This window comes from Gorilla gorilla, chromosome 19 (assembly GCF_029281585.2).
Source record: "Gorilla gorilla gorilla isolate KB3781 chromosome 19, NHGRI_mGorGor1-v2.1_pri, whole genome shotgun sequence".
In the NCBI taxonomy this organism is placed as follows: Eukaryota; Metazoa; Chordata; class Mammalia; order Primates; family Hominidae; genus Gorilla; species Gorilla gorilla.
This window is the reverse complement of record NC_073243.2, coordinates 43,244,413-43,259,158: the sequence shown is the minus strand read 5'-3', so window position 1 is coordinate 43,259,158 and position 14,746 is coordinate 43,244,413. Positions and strand designations below refer to the sequence as shown.

Sequence of the window (14,746 nt, the reverse complement as noted above, 5' to 3'; positions counted from 1 at the left end):
GGATGAGTGGGCAGAGAGGCAGGGCCAGGTCCACAAGAATTCATAAGTTGGAGTAAGGAGATTGGGCTTTCCTTTAAGCAGGATGGAAAGAAAGCACTTGATATTTTTATTTTTTTATTTTAAGTTCCGGGATATAAGTGCAGAATGTGCAGGTTTGTTACATAGGTATACGTGGAAAACACTTGATATTGTAAAGTAGGGTAATAACATAATCTGATTTGCCTCTTTAAAGTTTCCCTGGTTTCTGTGTAGAGGGTGGATTGAGCTCAAAAAGTAACTTAGAATGAGAGAGAATGTTGCCTTGGACTACAGGGGTAAATAGTGAAATTGGAGAGAAGTAGACGGATTCAGGCTGTATTCTGAAGGGGAAATGTGTAGGGCTTGCCAAGGGATGAGTTGGAGGATGGGGGCGGGGCGGGGGGCATTGAGGGAAACAGCAAAAACAAGGATGGGTCCTAGATTGTCCACTGGATGAACAGAAGATCACGGTTCTGTTTACACAGGTGGGGAAGACTTGAGAGGGCGGGGAGCAGGATCGTGGAAGAAAATTAAAAGTTTTGTTTTGTTTGTGTTGAATTTGAGATCTTTATATGATACTCATGTGGAATCTGGAATTCTAAGGAGAAGTTAGGTCTGGAGAAGTAAATTTGGGACTTTTAGGAAAGTAGGTGGTGTACAGGGCCAGGGGACTGGATGAAGTCAACTAGTGAGAAGTAGCTTCAGGACAGATTCCTGAGACACTGCAGATTGAAATATCATGCTGAGGATCTGGAGGAGGCATGGCCAGAGATTAGGAGGAAGACCAGCCAGGTGATTTCAAAGAAGCAGAATGAGGGAGGAGTTTCACACAGGAGGGTGGTCTTCTGTGTGGAGTGATGCTGATCCTTCATTAGGAGGATATGAAATGTCAGATGCTGAAAGGTCTCTGCCCATCAGTGCACGGACCATGGAATTAAAGGACCATTTTGGGGAGGGTTCAGGAGAGGTAGGTGAGTAGAAGGTAGAATGCAGGTGCTGGAAGAAATATTCAATCAAAGACAAAGGCCCTTAACATACCAGCAGCTTGAGGGGCCCTAGATTTTCCTGCTGGGCAAATTGGAGTTCTGGATCTTTGAAAGGTACCGAAGAACTTTCCTTTTTGATGCCTTTCCCTTCTTTGTTACCAAATCAGGTTTATTTTTAGTGCCTGCCTTATCTGAGCAGTAGGCCTGGAATGATTTTATAACCTACCTATTTATTTTCCTTTAACCTGTAGCCTGCTTGTGTGTGTCTGTATAGCTGAAAGAGACTTTGAAGTAGGTAAGATACGAGGTTGGGCTTAGAGGAAAGATTAGGTTTTGGGGTAAGTGGAACAAGGGTGTATGGGGTGGGAAAGGGAATCAAAACAAAGGCAGAGAAGGTAAAAATAACTTTCATATGTGGGGCTGCTTCCTATGTCATTGAATTAGAAAAAATAAAATGGCAATGTATTTGGCATAGTAGTGAAAACTCCAGCAGGTGGTATAGCAACAAGGGAAACCTGAGCTTCATTGACTCCTTGCATCTCACCTACTTCTAAAAAAGACTCAAGTCACCTACATGTAGACAGCACAGTGTAGAACTACTCATTCATCCTGTAAACATATATTGATTGCCAATAATGATCCCACAGTAGAGGCTGGGATACCAAGATGGGTGACCCATGATCTTCCCTCAAGGAAAACAGACAAAAACAGCTGTAATATAATAACAGACCAGAGGAAAGAGGATTAATTCTGCCTAATTCCATTTCACCAGGATGTAGAAGTTTGAAAAGTTGTCTATGAGGAAGCGAGGAGGAGGTAGCGAGGCATCCCTTGCTGGGCAGGGCAGGGTCACAGTGGGAGCAGAGTGCAGGGCAGGTCCCTGGGGAGAACAGCGCTGGGAAGGGCAAGGAAGAAGTGTTAAGTGCAGAGTCTGGAAAGGGAAACTGAGCCCAAGCGGGACTTGACTTTTATAGAAAGTATGGATCCATATGTTTTTACACAGAGAAATACTTGCTCTTTATTTTAGAAAGAAAATCTGTAAATGTGCATCATATCACTCTGTCTTTTTCTCTGTTTATTTTTAGCCCTGTGTGTCCAAATGCTGGGAGAACATCACCCCTTGGATGAATTGCCACCATATTAAATAAAACATATCCAAAGCTCATATTGTTTCCTTTCCAGTACTTTCTCTCTGTCTCTCCATATAGACATATATATATTAAAAATATATATGTATAAATTTATATATATATATATTTATTTATTTATTTTGAGACAGGGTCTCACTCTGTTGCTCAGGCTGGAGGGCAGTAACACGATCATAGCTCAATGCAGCCTCAAGCTCCTGGGTTCAGTTGATCCTCCCACTTCCTGAGTAGCTGGGACTACAGGTGCACATCACCATGCCTGGCTAATTTTTTATTTTTTAGAGATAGGGTCTCACTGTGTTGGTCAGACTGGTCTTGACCTCCTGGCCTCAAGCAGTGCTCCCACCTCAGCCACCTGAGAAGCTAGGATTATAGGCATAAGCCACCATGTCCAGCTAAACGTGTCTATATTTTGTTTCAAACAAATGTGCGTGTACATGTGTATGCTCTTACCTCTCAAAATCTTAAAGAAGTGTGAGATTATATAAACTTACTAGATTCTTCATGGTGTTGCATGTGCTAGAGCAAATCTTCCTCAATGCTTGTATATTTAATAGCCTGAAAGAATAAATGTTTTTCTAATGGGCATATTTTAGCTGAGGTTTTTTTTTTAAGTCAAATATGTATATAAGTATGTGTAAAGTTTATGTGCAAGAAACGAGAGCCTTGTTTTCAGAAGCTCTTCTGTGTCTTGAAGGTGACATGTTTTTGCTTTCTTAAGTGACTTTACAGACGAAAAAGGAGTCACACTTTTACAGTTGATTTGGTGTAACCCTCCTTCATCAGTACCTAGCATATAGAGTATGCTGATGAGTCATGTGCTATGTGTTTTGAAAATCAGAACTTTTCAGATGAGCTGGATGCCTGGATGCCTGAAATGGCTTAGGACATAAACTGCTCAAAAATAATTATAATACTCTTTTTTTGTAATTTTTTTCTACTTTTTTTTTTAGGTGCTCTGCAGGTTCAGAGAAACTTCTCTAGTAACAGACTGAGAAATGGTCCCTAAAGTATGGTGTTTAATTTCAATACTCTTAAAGAAAATCCAGTTTCCTTTGTAAAATGTTCCTTATGTAACAAAACTGTACTGAAAAAATGTGGTATTTTTCTTTCTCTTTATTTTGTCTCCCTATACCACTGAGAAGTTAATGGTTTAAGGAAAATATTTCAAGCCCTACAGATCATGTCAAATATTTGGTTTGGTAGGATTAATATTTTACTGCAGAGTGACAGTGCTAGTGCTGTCCTAGTTTTAGGGATGATTATGTAAACTAATGAGCCCCATCCATTAAAAAACTTAGGGAAACAAAAAGCTATTTATTATGTGGATTACACTGACTGTAGTTAGGATTACACTGACTATAGTTAGGACATGGAAGTGTGAAATAGTTACAACGTGGTTGCGTTTAATTAAAGTTGCTCTTTTTGTGATGCTGAGGTTAATAATTATGACACTGTGCAAATGTTTAATGCTGCTTTATTTAAAAAAAAACTCAATGTTTTGTTGTTTTGTGCCTAGCTCTCCACTGGCCTAAAGCTGACTTTTCACTTAAGTTTACCATCCTCTGAATTATTTCCATTACAACAGATTTTAAGAATGACAGTTGGCTGGGGGCATTGTAATTGTATACTTCAGCCACTAGAGGGAAGAGACTCTAGTATTTACTCTGGGGAAAGAAAAGGTGCTTCATCTCTCTGATTCTGTCACTGACCTTTAATCTGAAGGGGGTTATCCTTAGCATTGGGATTACCCTTCTTCCTCTTTTAGAGAAAAAACTTTGGGAAGGAAAAGGTAGAATTAAGGATATTGGACCAGGGCTTGGTATATGGGTATATCTGCCTGAAATTTGGGGTTCATCCAGTTCCTTCAAGAGAGCTTCCAATGGGCAAGCAGCTTTGTTGGGGGAAGTGAGTGATTCTTCCAGAACTATTTTATCTGTTAGGTATAAAATAACAGTAACATGACTAACATTTCTGGAATATTAGACACTGTTTTAAATACTTTAAAAATACTAACTATCCTAGCAACAGTCCTATGAGGTAAGTACTATTATCCCCATTTTACAGAATAGGAAACTAAGGTACTTAGAGGTTAAGTAACTTATCCAAGATCACAGAACTAGAAACTACTGATATTGTGGTTAAAAACATGGGCAGTGGCTCCAGGATTTATGTTCTCAAGCACTGTACAATACTGCCTTTCCACTTATGCCCAGTTTCTCAAGCATGAAGAGACATTCACAGAATTTTGACAAGTTTGAGTCTACAAAGATGAGAGATATTTTGGTTGAAAACTACAACAAGAAAACTGTAGAATCAAAATTTATACCATAATTTACCCAGGAATACATACATTGTTCACATTTTAACGTTTCTAGAATCAGATTGTGGCTTACAGCTTTATTCAGGGAAATAAGACATATTTGTAAACATAATATACCAACTTCATTAATTGTTACATTTAATGCTCACAAAAACGTATTTGAAAATAATTTCTATTTTAGATCTTTGTACTTCATGAGAATTCCCAAGTGTGTGTGAGGATTACTGAGATTTGAAGTGAAAATATAAAATACTTATATTTTAGAGGAAAAAAAGGTAATGTGGGATATTGGTGTGTTTTAATTTGCTTGGCAGTATGTCAGATGGGGCTTCCAAAGGTAAGTTTCTAGGACCTTCACGTTGTTAAATGGCCTTGGATCCTGCCTCTTCTCTAGGATTCACAGAAGCAGTTTCAAACCGCACCTGCCCCTCCTTATACCTCCTTGCTCATAATCAGGTTTAGGCTCCTTACTTTCCCTTCAGGAAGTCAGTTATTCTCATCAAGGCTTCAGAAATAGTCCTAGTGTTGAGCACGTGGGAGAGCTGCTTGTCTTCAGAGTGGTTTGACCCAGTCATTGATGAGTTGAAGTTTTCACTGTCTCACTGAGGCATGTGGCAGCTCAGAATTCATTCAAGCAAACTGGGCAGAGTCTGTGGTATTCAGGAATGGAGGCACAGCAGGAATGCAGGTCTGTGGCTTTGATCAAAACCCCTATCCACAAACAAGCAGAGCCCTGTGAATATGGTGAAGCATAATTTTTTCCCCACTGACATTTTGAAACCAGCTCCCTTACAGAAAGAAATATAGTTTTGGACAAACTTCAGGGAGTTTCCAAGAATTTTCAATAAACAACACAGTCACACTAAGCAAAAATTTTTTTCAGTCCAAGAAGAATGAAACATTTTTCTAGAATATATAAAATATGGTAGTTTTATTTAGTAAAAATATAAAGGAACTTTAAAACTATCTTAAATCTCTGTTTTAAAGGATTTTTATTTCATCTCATTCTTTAAATTTTAAAATTTGTAATCAATGGCAGAATATTCAGAGACCAGACACATAAATAAATGAGCTGAGAAATGTGCTTTTGTAGCTTTATTTTTGATCTCCACCTTAGGGCATTTCTGGGCTCTCCAGCAAGCCCTCACAGGTTTCATAGGGAGACACAGAGGATTGAGACTTAGAATTTGCCAGCTGTTGACAGATCTATGGAAGAGTCAGTGTGGTAAGAAGTTAATTTTATAAAATAAAATTTATGAATTATCGATGGATTTCTATTATTCATGCTTGTTTTCTTTTAAAGACCTCTTTAAAAATGTATATGGCCTTAGAAACTATTGATTTTGTTTGGAAATTTTAAATACTTAAAAAATACTGACTATCCTAGCAACAGTCCTATGAGGTAAGTACTATTATTCCCATTTTACAGAATAGGAAACTAAGGTACTTAGAGGTTAAGTAACTTATCCAAGATCACAGAACTAGAAACTATAATAAACCTCAGAAATATAGTCTAGATTGGGTATGGTGGCTCACACCCATAATCCCAACACTTTGGGAGGCTGAGGCAGAAGGATTACTTGAGCCCAGGAGGTCAAGACCACCCTGGGAAAACATAGGGAGACCTCGTCTCTACATAGAATTTTTAAAAATTAATCAGATGTGGTGGCATATGCCTGTGGTCCCAGCTACCAAAGAGGGTGAGGTAGGAAGATCACTTGATCCAGGGAGATCGAGGCTGTAGTGAGCTACGACCATGCCACTGCACTCCAGCCTGGGAGACAGAGGCCTTGTCTTCCCATCCCAAAAAGCTATATATTAAGTTAGTTTATATTCAAATTTAAAGAGTCATATGAGCATTCTGTATTACTTGTCTCAGTTGTTGATAAACTTACCTGGTCATGTTTCTCTATGAGACTTTTTCTTAAGTTACTTGACTTGTAAGCTTATAGGTGTAAATATGTTCTAGAGTTTCCTGGAATCTGACAGAGTACATGTGATTTCTTTGGGGAAACAGATATTGTTTTATTTATTGGACTATTTCTTAGAGAAATAGTTATGAATTTAGTTATTCCCTATGAAAGGCTGATTCTTTGGATAAAATAATAGGTTCAGAATTATTTGAGTGAAAGCTTCTCAAAAATAATGGCTCTGAAATTTAGGACCTTAAATTGCTACCACACTCAGAGAAGAAATTGTGTCCTAAACTGCTCTGAAGTATCAGTGGGTTGAAGGGATGTTACAGAGACTACAGGCATGAAACAGTCTTCTGATACTTTGCCATTAGAAAAACTGGCTGGCTGGTTTGCATATTCTGGTCTATTCATTTGTTCACTGTTTCCCACTTGTTCTTTCATTTGCTTCCCTTGGAGAGTAGCAAGTTGAAAAAAATTCAGTAGTTTTGGTATGGCTCATATTTAGGAAATGCCAAAAAAGAACCAAGAGTTCTTTTTCCTTTCTCCTCGAAAATTGCCCTTGTTTGGATACTTACATGTTATATGATGGGCATAACCCCTGGGTCCCATGTTGACAGATGAGTGTTAGACTCACCCAGAATATTACCTGTCTTATATCTTTGAAGCACATACGAAATAGCCTTTGTGATTTGAGTGACTGGGCCAGTGTTCTCCATTATGTGCAGCAGGCTTCACTCCACAATAAAGCTGAAAGAACTTCACTCCCCAGTAAAGCTGAAAGTAACAGACAATACCTCAAGTTTTAGGTGCTTTATAGATACCTGGCAGCTCACTGAAGTATATCCAATCCTGTTTCTGGGACAAAATCACTGGATGGATCTTTCCAAGCCATGATTTTTGCAGTAATGTTTCTGAAGCTATAGCACTAGATACAAAGGATAAATCGAAAAATGATTATTTTGAAAGGGGAGAGACAGGACTCTGGCAGTATCTGATGCCACTCTAGATGTTAAATGTGGTTATGTTTATCTTTTAGCCCCAGGCAGTTTATAGTTTAGGATTTTTGAACGATTGAAGGATGTGCCTCCATGAGCCCTCACCAGAGACAGCCTGGGCCTTCCTGCTTTTTTCTGTGTGTTTTGCATCAAGCAGTGTTATTTGGAGGTAGCTGTAGTTCCTTCAGGGACGATGAGTTGGCAGCAAGGCAGACAGATACAGTCATGGAGCAAGTTACTAAAGACTTGTAAATCACTCTCAAGATATATAATGTGATTTAATATATATTAAAACAATGATAGCAGAAATAAATAACTCATGTAGGATGAACTGTTTTCAGTTTTCCATGATGCCTGCAAATCTTTTTCTGTATGCATGCATGATTTTATGATTGCAATCGTAATACAGGTGCACTTTTTTCTGTTGTTTTTTCATGTAATGTATTACCATGCTGCTATATAATCTTCATAATGATCATTTTTGGTGTCTGCGTAATTAGTAAATAAGTCATCTACTCTTGATAACTATGAGGAAAATAAAAGAGATAGTGTCTATATCAAGGACTGATGTCCTTTTCAGTGTTTCGCATCTTCACTTCCGGTTTTCTCTAATGAAAAGAATTAGGGAGATGGAGTGATAGCTACCACTCGTTGGGAAGCCTGTCTCTAAATTCTGATGGGCAGCATCATCTACTAAACTCAGACTTCCGAAGTCATGGGCAGACTTTCCCCATCACCTATACCTTGCACTTTCATCTTAAAGTTTCAGTCCCCTCTAAACTGTAAAGCCAGCTAGATGGTCACATCTTCTACGTTATCAACTAAACGTTAATTCTTACTTATCAATCTCATCTAAAGCCTTAGGTGAGATTGATTGTCTGTGCAATACAGGCAAGAACAAGATGTAGGAATGGGCAGTTGTGAAAGAGGAAGAAGTGTGCTAGGAGAGGAGATGAACAGAGGGAACTGATTGTGAAACATTACTCAGATGAGCTGATCTGAAGTCTGTTCAACTTTGTAACTCCTCCTAAGTGCGACGGAAGGTTTCACTGGGTAAGCTGACATTTCTGAGCCAGGAGCCCCAGACTGTGAGGTGGTGGCCAGCAGATTGCAAACCTTGAGCGCTATTGATGTAGCACTCTTGATTCTCATCCGTTCTCTGCTATGGCTGTTTGTGTTGATCATGTTTCCAGCAGGATTGAGTTTCTACCTTGGAAAAAGGTCACCCTGCTCAAGTTCCTGTTTTTATTCATCTTTTTAGAGAAGACAAACTACACTTTACTTCAGCCATACTTATTGGGAAGGAAAGTAAAAACCCAATAGTGGCGTTTGGTTCATTTATTAATAAACCTTTTAAATATGCCTGAATATCATGGACTTTTTATTGATCATTTTATTACTCATTACGAAGATTGTCAATAATGACAGTGCTTTAAAAGAAAAATCATCCAGCCAATTGACAAAGGCAACCTGATTTTGGAAGCATCCCTCAGGGTTTATCTGTAGAAGTTGGAAAAATAGAAAAATAACTGTTTTTGTTTTTAGTTAACCTTAGAAAAATGTGTGTGCAACCATTCATTCTGCTGAGTGTCTGGTGTGTACTTTGAGACATACACAGATGAATAGAAACGGTCCTTGTACTTGGAGAGCTTCAAGCATAGTAGGGCATTAGACCTGTAAACACATAATTGTGCTGCAGTGGTATGACTGGTAAAAAAGAGGCATGCATATGAATAAAATTCATTGGGGAGCCAGGAGAAAAACCATTTATGTCTGCAGGAAAAGGTCAGGACCACTTTGCTGGAGAGGTGACCTTACAGCTCATGCTTGAAAGATGTGCAGGTTTCCAAGCAGAAGAGCTGGAAATTCTAGGAAGAGGAACAGGATGTGCAAAGGCAGTGAGGTGTAGCAGAGCTTACTGTGTCTGAGGAGCTTAAAGTAATCCAGTATTTCTGACAGGTACATAAACAACAGAGGGCACGTGTTAAGGGATGAGGCAGGAGAAATAACAAGGGATTATAGCATAAAATATTCCATTAAAAGAGGTTTTGATATTTTTTGGAGTACCTCTCAAACTTTAAGAATCACCTGGACATTTTAGTAGAATGCAGATTTCTGGGCTGTACTTCCAGAATTATAGAATCAATGGGTGTGCAGAAGACCCCCCCCCCCCCCCCACCAAATCTGCATTTCTAACAAGCACTCCAGATGATTCAATGATGGTAAGACAGAAACCATGTGTGGAGAAATACTGCTGTAGAACAATGGGGACCCATTCAACTTTGTTTCACGGGAGAGTGATATGACTGTGTGCACCTGTTTGAGCTGAGCAGTTTTGGAAGAATGGTTTCACATTGACAGTGAGGAGCACCAAGAGGAAGGAACGGTACTGCATTAATCTACACAAGAGATTGTGGAAGCCATGACCAGGGTCATGGGAAGTGAGGAGAAGACATGAAAATCTATTGTTCCTTTATCATTTTATACAGAGCGAAAACTTTTACCCAATTTTCTTTTATTTTCCAATTTTCCAATCTAGTGTATTTTTCAGCCACTTTTAAATGGGATTTGCTTTTCTTCTCAATTTTCTATTACTGCTGTTTACATGTCCTCTGGCCTTGTTTTCCTTTCTCCTTCGTATATTAGCATTCTTAATAATTCTGTACGTACTTCATTTCCTAAAAGCTACTTATAAAGACAATTCTTGTTTCACATTCATTCATTTGTCACTCACCTGTCACTATATTGAGTAACTCGACTGGCTGTTGTTCTCATTCCTATTAACTGGAGTAACTTCTCTTTGAAAGTTTTTTGATCACCAGGAACTTTAATATGGTTGTCTTCTATAACATGTATGACAGTACATTGAATACAAGAATATTTCTATGGTTGGCAGCAGAAACGTCGTCTTTACCTTTCAGTACTCTCAGTTTAACTATATACAGACAGTTTAAACTGAATTACCTAGTCTCATGGGAAATAACAAGTTAGGGTGTTTTGGAGAAAGGAGGAAGTAATCCCAAATTATAGCTATTTAATTCTTTGAAATGAAGAACGTTATTTTTTATTATATTCATGTCTAGATAATGTTAAAAGTAAGTTTGCTTCTCAAGAGTTCATGTTTTTTTTGAGCAGTGAAAGAAAGCTTTTTCATTGTACAACATGACAGAGGGAAGCAGGTCTGGAATTCAAAACTGTTCACATAAATGCACAGCCTCACCAATATGCAAATAATGACACATATATTCAAACAAAAGCAAAGCACTGCATGGATTTAAAGCCCAGTCGGCTTTGAAAATACCCGTTTGCCCAGTTGCCATAGACAAGGTAGTAAGGATTTATATCTAGAAATCAGAGATATTTTTCATTTTTATATTATAGAATTCCTGGGAGTAGGAAAGACTTCTTTTTAAAAGCAATTTTAGTATTTATTTCCAAGACTCATAGAGCTTTTATTAATACATGTGCATTATTTCATGTGTCAAAAAATATCAATCAAATTTTATTAAAATACCAGAGTAAAAGTGTGTATTGTTTTCTTAAGTTTGTAAACTCTTCAAAGTATTCTAAAATTCTCAGGAACTTGAACTTTCAGGTCATGATAATAGGACTGTCAAATGTGTGGCTCCTGGAAATCAGAAATTTTTTTGTCTGTTTGTTTTTGAGACAGAGTCTCGCTCTGTCTCCCAGGCTGGAGTGCAGTGGTGTGATCTTTGCTCACTGCAAAATCCACCTCTGGGTTCAAGTGATTCTCCTGCCTCAGCCTTCCAGGTAGCTGGGCCTATCGGCACCCGCCACCATACCCAGCTAATTTTTGTGTTTTTAGTAGAGACGGGGTTTCACCATGTTGGCCAGGATGGTCTCAATCTCTTGACCTTGTGATCCACCTGCCTCGGCCTCCCAAAGTGCTGGGATTACAGGCGTGAGCCACCATGCCCAGACGAAAATTTTTTAAATTTAAAACAACCTAGGCATAGCACAGTGGCTCATATGTGTAATCCCAACACTTTGGGAGGCTGAGACAGGAGGATCACATGAGCCCTGGAGTTGGAGGTTGCAGTGAGCCATGATTTCACCACTATACTCCAGCCTGAGAGACAGCAAGATGCTCTCTCAAAACACACTCACACACACACACACACACACACAAACTTGTAAAAAAACATAAGTATAAAAGAGGATAAATCATAATTCTGTACTTACAGATGTTCATTAAAAATACTTTGTTGGCCAGGCATGGTGGCTCACGCCTCTAATCCCAACACTTTGGGAGGCTGAGGTGGGTGGATTGCCTGAGGTCAGGAGTTTGAGACCAGCCTGGCCAACATAGTGAAATCCTGTCTCTACTAAAAATACACAAAATTAGCTGTGCATGGTGGCAGGCACGTGTAATCCCGGCTACTCGGGAGGCTGAGGCAGGAGAGTTGCTTGAACCCCGGAGGCGGAGGTTGCAGTGAGTCGAGATCGTGCCATTGCACTCCAGCCTGGGCAACAAGAGTGAAACTCCATCTCAAAATATATATATATATATATATATACACACACACACACACACACACATATACATACACTTTGTTGATTTCCATCGTTTTTATTCGTATATAACCATATATATAATATCTTAATGTAGATCATAGAACTTCATTTTTTTTCTGATTTTAAAATATTACTTCAGGAGCATTTCCCATTTATTACATAGTTTTAAAAAATATCATTGTTTTAGTTTCTTCTGGTTACTATAACAAATTATAACAAGCTAGCTTAAAACTAGCTTATATTTATTTATTCTCTTAGAATTTTAAAGGTCAGAAGTCCGAAATCAATTTCTGTGCGCCGAAATCAAGGTGTCGGCTGGGCTGAGCTCCCTCTAGAAGCGCTGAGGTGGAATCTGTTTCCCTGCCTTCTCCAGCTCCTAGAGCTGCATTCCTTGCAGTTTTTTGGCTCTTGTCCCCTTCCTCCATCTTCAGGCCCAGCAGCCTAGCATCTCATTTCAGTGCCACATTGCTGCCTTCTTCAAGTATCCCTCTGCCTCACTTTCATAGAGACACTTGTGATTATATTTAAGGCCCACCTGGATAACCTAGGACCAACTCCTCATCTCAAGATTCTTAATTACATCTGCAAAACTCTTCTTGCTATATAAGGTAACATATTCACAGGTTCCAGAGATTAGAACCTGGATATCTTTGGAATCTATTATTCAGCCTACTGTACTTCTAATTCTTTACTGGTTTTCTAAAATTCTATTTTGTGGCTGTTTTAGGATGTATTAACAATTGCCCTCGTCTTGTACCTTTGGCTTTTTCCCAACATTATGCTATTATAAGCAATTCTGAGATTAATTTCCATATCCACAAATCTTTGTGTGCATACTTGATTGTATCTTTTGTATAAATATTGCATATTAAATTATAATTCAAATATATCTATGTATATATGTACATGTATATATGGACACATACATTTATATATGTGTTTGGACACATACACATATGTGCCTACTACATGTATATATATGTATGTGACCATATATGGGTCTATGTATGTATATGTTTTCCTTCTCCAAATTGCCTTCCAGAAAGTTAGAGAGTACTTATCTTCCCCATGTCCTTACCAACATTGAGTATTATCTTTTTTTAATCTTTACCAGTGAAACAGGTAAATTGATACCTAATTAATGTGTTTTTTTTCTTTTCTTTTTTTTTTTTTTTTTTGAGATAGAGTTTCACTCTGTTGCCCAGGCTGGAGTGCAGTGGCATGATCTTGGCTCACTGCAACCTCCATCTCTGGGGTTCAAGCAATTCTCCTGTCTCAGCCTCCCAACTAGCTGGGATTACAGGCACCTGCCACCATGCCCAGCTAATTTTTTGTATTTTTAGTAGAGACGGGGTTTTGCCACGTTGGCCAGGCTGGTTTTGAACTCCTGACCTCAGGTGCACCACCTGCCTCTGCCTCCCAAAGTGCTGGGATTATAGGTGTGAGCCACCGTGCCCAGCCTGATTGATGTTTTAATTACACTTTATGATAACTAGTAAGAGTTAACACTTGTCATGCCTGACATTATATTTATACCCCTATGAATTAACATTTCTTTTAAACTTTTTGTTGGTATAGAAGTGATATAACTTAATAGAACTCCTTGACTAAATAACTTCATGTCCTCCCTGACATATTATCTTCCGATGTGTGGAATAATTGGAATTGATCTTAGCAATGGAAGGAAATTCCGATTGTTACAGAAGCATGTGATTTCTACCTCTGTATATGCTCCCTGTTTGGTACTTTGATGAAAACTCATACTTCTCATTTTAATGGCATAATTTTCCATAACTTTAGATGTATGACCTGGAAAAAATATTCAAGAAAAGAAGAACGGATAAATTAACCTTAATCTTAAATTACAGAAAGGTCTTAGTGTCAGCTACTAAAGGGCTAAATATAACCATGCTGACCCACTTAAACCAAATTGACACTTCTTATAATTGCACTATAATTCATGCTCAAGAGCTGTATAAGAAATGATGCACCTTAGACCCAAGCTTCTGGATCAAGAAGCACCTTGTCCTTGAAGTTAATTCCAGATTGAGCATCTAATGCAATGATTAGTAGCCATGGTTCACTGTTACCATCAAAAAGAATTTAGCACTTTATACACAACTAGTTGTATATTTATACTTAAATGCAATTCGTTACATATCATGGTCTCTGTTGAGATTTTGAAATTTGAAACAATAGACCTGCCTAATAGGTACAGCTTATATAGATAATGGAATGGACTCATGGACCCATGAAACTGAAATTGAAATAGACAGGAAAAGGTTTTTAAAACACGTATAGGGTCAGTCTTTAAAATATTAGGCAGGTAGCCCTAACTTTGTTATCACACATCTTTCTAACCTGTAGCAAATCCATCCTCAATCTCTTCTTTCCCCTGCCCACCCCTTCACCCCCAATCCTTTCTCTATCTTTTGTTCCCTTTCTCCCTTTGCTTAATGTTCATCCCAATGGTGGTAGTGATGGTTTAAAGATGAGGGGATAAAGCCCCTGCCCTCAAGGAGCTCTTACTCTAATAGGGACTGATAATGTGCACAAAATGATTTGGATTTTGATACAGTGGAAGAACCCTTTCATGCAGGAGCTCTCAGGAGCACAGCCCAGTAGAGGGATATCTAATTCACTGGGGATGGGGGGCTCCCATGAAGGCTGCCTAAAGTGACAACAAGGTTGGTCTTAAAACAAGATAGGAGTTAGGTTTTCTGTTTGCCGGGTGATGCATTGATCTCCAAGTGTTGCTGTCTACTTCATAATTGGATTGCTGGCTTGGGTGGAGGCCAGTGCTCCACGTGGTTTATTGATGGAT

The 14,746-nt window shown here is 38.6% G+C and overlaps 1 protein-coding gene across 14 annotated transcripts in view; it reads left to right on the top strand.

Moving 5' to 3' along the window:
- Nucleotides 1-14,746, top strand: part of MAST4 (microtubule associated serine/threonine kinase family member 4) — a 569,247-nt gene that overhangs the window by 383,870 nt on the left and 170,631 nt on the right. For 2 of the 14 annotated variants that reach the window (XM_055367649.2, XM_055367648.2), the window contains one exon: nucleotides 2,090-2,169. The exons of the other annotated variants lie outside the window; for them this stretch is intronic. In XM_055367649.2, the coding sequence (XP_055223624.1) occupies nucleotides 2,090-2,132 (43 nt within the window). In that variant the 3' untranslated portion in view covers nucleotides 2,133-2,169. Of the gene's footprint in view, nucleotides 1-2,089; nucleotides 2,170-14,746 lie in introns of those variants that run through there. 14 annotated transcript variants of the gene reach the window in all.